The sequence below is a fragment of the Gymnoscopelus braueri genome (genome assembly GCF_963280865.1).
Source record: "Gymnoscopelus braueri genome assembly, chromosome: 18".
Taxonomy (NCBI): Eukaryota; Metazoa; Chordata; class Actinopteri; order Myctophiformes; family Myctophidae; genus Gymnoscopelus; species Gymnoscopelus braueri.
The window spans coordinates 45370930-45376929 of NC_137618.1; the positions used below are offsets into that span (position 1 = coordinate 45370930).

A 6000-nucleotide genomic window follows, 5' to 3' on the forward strand; every position below is an offset into this window, starting at 1 on the left:
CCGCGCTATGAGCTTGTAGATCTTCTATTTTTGAATAGCCAAAGACATCTAAAATGACACAGATGCGTTCTCGGATTAAATGGGTTAATGAGCTCCAGCTGTCTGTTATTTGTCTTTGTCTCTCTCATCTCTACTTCAATACAAAGCCTGGATGTTGTACTTCAGCGTATGTACGCTGTGCTGGAAATATAGCGGATCTGCTATTTTAAGCACACAGGGGGAGCATAAATAAAAGCCTTTTTTTAATGGCAGAATCGGGTTCTCTCTCCATTACAGAATATGCCATTTCATTTTTTGGGGGGTGAAATTATCTTTATTAACATTGATGTTACAACAAAGCGGGAACATATGGAAGCCCATTTGCACCACAGAACACAAATAAAAAAGAGGACTGAATTGGGAGGGATTTCTACTTCCAGTTCTGCCTGTTAAACCGCATCATTCTGACTTACTTTCCTCCATTTGCAATTCAGGCATTGAGCAGACGCTGTTATCCACAACTTAACAAAGTGCAAGATCAGAGCAACAACGGGGTGTAATTAGGCTAACTATGATAACAGGTGGAAATTAAACCTAGCATCTGTCTAAATAACATATCTAAAAGATCATACTTGCTGTATAGCATCTGTGGACGAGCAAACATCATACAGCTATCTAAATAATGTACAGCGCATATGTGCACATCAATCAATATACATCTGCATATCGGATAACATAACTAGCATCTATCTGAATAGGCAATGAGTACTCTACTGATACGAGGAGTGCTCTGAGGGGATTATTCTCACAACTGAAACTTATATTCTCATAATTGCAACATTACAATATAATGTTCTTGTGTATTATCTCACAGTTGGGACTTCATCTCACCGCATTTGGGGTTTGATTCTTGCAAATCCGATTTTTTGTATATTATGCTGTTTTTCTTGCACATCACAACTCATGCTTTCTTATTAAGGCTGCACTATGTAACTTTCCTCTTCTACCCCGGATTTGAACCTGTTTTTTTTTTACCATTGAGCTAATAGAGCCTGCCTGCTTGCTCAGGGGAGAAATTGAATCTTGACCATCAGGTCAAAATTCGTGTCAGATCCTGTGTCTATAGGTGAGACATGACCTTTGAAACGATCTAAATGTTTCAATAGAAGAGCAGAGAGACAAAATAAAACCACCAATTGTATAAGTTATGCAAGGGATAATTGACGGCAAGCCGGTCATTGTTGAGAAATAAACCCCCGAGAGGATGATTAGATCCCGACGTGAAGCCACAGGGGTCTGTAGGAGCCATAATGTGACTTTTGCCAAGTCTCATGTTTTATTATCATTGACATTAGGTATTTCACATTGATTGACATATTGGGCACTGCACTGGTAGTAGGTGGTGGGCGTGATCACCGGAGCTGGGGCGCTGCCACGCTAATAACAGTCATGGTGTTCACCTGGGCACTATAGTGTGGGGATTTGGAGGGAGAGGGGGTGAGCGTGGGAGCCGCCATTTTCTGTTGACCGTAGCGTATCATAAACGCTATACACCGTAACATCCACGGTAGTATAATACTTTGCTGGGAACTGTTAATTGTAACTTAACGTGTGGTGACGAATAAATGGTCAAAGGCAAGGATTGGAGTGGACCTGAGTTCTTGTGCGTGCGTGTCATACAAGTGTTTTAACTTCCATGTTTAGCTCCTCGCGGCTTTTTGAACAGCCTATATACAGCCGCAATAGGGTCTTTATCATCCTGAATGCAAGGATGACGGTGAGGGTGTCACCTCGGAAAACAACAGTTAGTATTGATCAAATGGAAACAATTTCCGGTTACTGCATTGTCTATTTCTCGCTTCGTATATATGTTTTCAAAAAACATTCTTGAGAGCAATGTTTAGCTGTAAATGACATTGTTTGTTTGTTTACATGGCTGTCATGTTGGATACAGCATAAAATCAAGCAGCGCAGCAGGTGCTCTGAGCATAAATTGTATTAACATGCTCTACCATACAGGATTGGACACAGTTACATTTTATTAATTAAAAAAAAAAGTTACATAGTGCCGCTTTGAATTGTTGTACTCAATGGTGGAAATTAGTTTCCATAGAAACACATGTCAAGTGATAATTACCCATTACATGCGGTATAGAAACTCCACTCGCAGCCATTAGCCATTTATAGAAGGTGACCTATAGCACCGCTTTGATCTGCTAATACAGTATGTGTGTGTGGCCCTGGCTCACACATATGAGCATGTCTATATGAGCATTGAGACATGGCACAATGTACTGTATAAGCCAGTTTAGACCGCAGCCAATGGTGTAAAGCCAAAGAGTGTTTTAGTATTGTACTAGAAATTGGGTATTGTATTATTAACCACTTGGGTGTCCCCATTGTGGGCATGTCATTATAGGTGAAACTTTCAACAACAACAACAACGACAAATATAAAAAACTAATATTAAAAAGTAAACAAAAAACAAATTATGATTTTTGTATTTTTTTAACCACTTCCAAAAATTTCAGATCTACAAGCTCACAACCCGTCTTGTAGATTGGCTATTTTCCACTATTTGTCATACGATAAAGTATATAGGGCTTAAGTGAAAAAAATATATATCTTTTGATCTACAGAATCAGAATCAGTTGTCACTTCCTGACTTCCACAATACACACTAGGCATACAGGGGAGGAAAATACCGTTGTCCACAACTCATGCGATGCTTCACATTTAAACAACAGTAGACACATTAAAAAAAATAGGCAAAGCCGTTTAAAAACATTAAAAAGTAGATAGAGAGCAGCCAGCATTGGTAAAAAAATAAATAATAATAAGATGTTGCATTCAAAGTGCAATATAGATACAGTACTATTCAAGAGCTTTTCATCTCTCAAGAGGTTGGTTCTGGGGGCAGTTACATGGCGAGCATTCAAGGTTCTGATGGTTTGGGGGGAAGAAACTGTTGGACCTCCTGCTGGTACTTCCCCTGAGCTCTTGAACCTCCTACGAGATGGCAGGAGTTCAAAGAGATGGTGGGAAGGGTGGGAGGAGTCCGTCATTATGCTCATGGCCTTCCTGACACATGGGTCTGTGTATATGTCAGATATGGGGGGGGAGAGGGACACCTCTGATCTTTGCTGCTTTCACTATCCTCTGTAGGGACTTGCGGTCGGCATCTGTACAGTTCCCATTAGGCATGTAACGATTCACTCAACTCACAATACGATTCGAATCACGATATTTTCACGGTATTTTCTTCTCTCTTTTTTTTTACACAATACTGTGTTTTCTCTCATCTTCTTTTCAATACAGTAGCAATTCTACCAAATGACTGAAAACTCTATCAATTCTCTTCCTGTATTTCCTTTTCCACAAGTCTTTGTCAGTGACATCACTGACGAATCCTTGGTATCTTTATAACCAGCTTCGAACATAATGGCGTAATACGTCCGCGTTACCTCCGTGTTGCATAACAGTGACATCACCGTCACTACAAGCTAGATTTTTTTCACGCTTGTGCTAATGAAACACTAAACAGGATTATTATTTCATGTCAACATTCAAGTACAACTATCAGAAGATGTAACCCAGGTAAAGTAATGCGTCACTCTGCAAGTTTAACTAAAGTTTTCCACCCGTCCAAATTTTTATTCTGGCTATCTTTTGCATCGCGATAATTTTTTTTTTAAATCGATTGAAATCGTCAAGTTTGAATCAATTTAAATCGATATACGATAAATCGCGTTTCGAGACACGTTTCAAGCTTGCAGATCTGCTACTTTGGAGGCTTTTGTGTGACGCTGTAGTATGATCAAGTAGGGCGTTAATTTACGAAAAAACATGTGTGAAAATGTGTGCAAATCTTTGAATATATATATCTTTTAAAGCAAACATTAACTCAAATCTTTGTATCTGGGGGTCCCTGGAACAAAATATTTTGAGATGGGGGTCTGCGGCCAAATTCATATCATTTTGGGGGTCCTTGACATGAAAAAGTTTGAATACCACTGATATAGAAACACACGTTTTCAGAAAAACGTTAGGATTTAGAAGACATTTTGCAGAATCTGAATCTCAGGCCTCAATGGGTTAAACACATGTTCCGCTGCCTACAGTACATGAACTATCGCCATGTCTTTTATTTATTAACCCACTTTACATTGTGTGTATGTGTGTCCCTCTCTGGCTCCCATGTGTCCAGGTGTGGTCACCGCGGTGGTCCTCAGCGCTCTGTGCGTGCTGGCGGTGGTCTGTGGCTTCCTGTACCAGCAGCGGCGGCGGGGGGTCGCCCAGCGGAGGGACATGAGCGAGAAGGAGGAGCACCGACACAGCCTGGAGACGGCCTACCGGGCCGAGCTGCACCTGCAGCACCACAGCGCTGCAGTCAGGGACAACATGAAGGAGTACTACATATGACACAAAACCAATGGGGGGGGGTTTTCTGTAGCAGCGCGTATTATACCTCTCCAATGGACCTACTGTATACTGACTATAAAACGGATAAACCTCTCTCATCAAGGACTCTATCAGGAGGCATCTGTCACAGCCTTGTTGAAAAGGATATAGTGCACAAACTTCCGTGGCCGAAGGTGCAGGACAAAGAGCAGTACATCACAAGGAAAAAGTCAAGTTTGCAGCACTGGTAGTGCTGCAAAAGCTATGCTGTATTGGTTTTTTTTATGGCTGTCAACGTTTTGATCACTCAGTGATCTTCAACAGGACTTATGTCTTCATCAGGACATAAGTCCTGTAAAGTAACTAAGTACATTTACTCAAGTACTGTACTCAAGTACAATTTTGAGGTACTTTTAGTATTTCCAATTGTCTATGCTTTTACTTCTACACCACTACATCTCAGAGGCAAATATTGTACTTTTACTCCACTACAATTCTTTGAAAACTTTTGTTACTGGTTACTTTGCAGATATAAATATATTACATTATAAAACATACATTAACTACTTTAGCCATATTTTGTACTTGTGGTACTTTAAGTACATTTTGATACCAATACCAATACCTTTGTTGACAGCTATAAAAAAAAGAATACAGCGGAGCTTTTGCAGCATTACCATTGTGCAAGACTTTATCTGTTACAGCCTTCCTCTCCCAACTGCTATATCTCAGTGCTTGTTTTTTTGCTGGACCTCCAGCCTGGAGGAGATGCTGCAGAAGATTGGGGTTGGCACCACACTGTCTAAAATGCACCAGGAATGTATAAGGGAGTGAGCGGAAAAGCTATATCTCCATCTTTATAGGCGTGTGAGTGAGTGTAGTTAATTATAGTGGCAAACCCTGTTAAAGTGCAGTAAGAGATATTTTTGTGTGTTAAATAGCTCTATATTCTGATAGTAATCATTGATATGCAGTGATTGTTCAGTAACAGGGGTCTCCCCTTCTCTCTACCTCTTTAGTAAACAGAAAAATGCATTTTCAGGTCACAATACCATTTTTTTTCCAATAAGAAGAGAGAACTCAAAAAGCGTACAGGATAGACAGGTGAAATTGGAAGCGGTGTCGCAAAGAAGTGAGACAACATTGGAACTGGAACACTATCAAATTGAAGCTGATGAATGGGTAGGCTACTCTCTCCCAGTGGTGGAAAAAGTACTCAAATGTTTTGCTTAAGTAAAAGTATCAATGCTGCAATGTAGAAGTACTCTGTTACAAGTAACAGTCCCTAATAAAAACATTGAGTAAAAGTACCAAAAGTAAAAGTACTAAATTGTTTGAAAATAGCTCCAGTAAAGTAAAAGTACCTAAAAATTGTACTTAAGTACAGCAGTACTTGAGTAAATGTACTTAGTTACTTTACACCACTGCTCTCTTCTGATTGGATCATATTGGCAAGCCACCTGAAGGTGTATTTTTCTGTTCATTAAAGAGTCAGGGAGACCCCTGTTGCTGAACAAAAACACTATCGCAATGCTTACAATCGGAAGCTTTAACCTTTTAACAAAACAAAACAAAAAAATATCACTTACACTACCTTTAAACCAACGTTTTATCTGCGAA

At 39.9% G+C, this 6000-nt stretch overlaps 1 protein-coding gene across 1 annotated transcript in view; it reads left to right on the top strand.

Moving 5' to 3' along the window:
- The window catches only part of LOC308073384 (contactin-associated protein-like 5), a gene marked incomplete at both ends in the record, with an annotated part of 116838 nt that extends 112437 nt beyond the window's left edge, over nt 1-4401 (top strand). The window contains one exon of the mRNA XM_080412255.1: nt 4187-4401. Within this exon, the coding sequence (XP_080268381.1) occupies nt 4187-4401 (215 nt within the window). The remainder of the gene's footprint in view (nt 1-4186) is intronic.
- Between the last annotated feature and the right edge of the window lie 1599 nt (nt 4402-6000).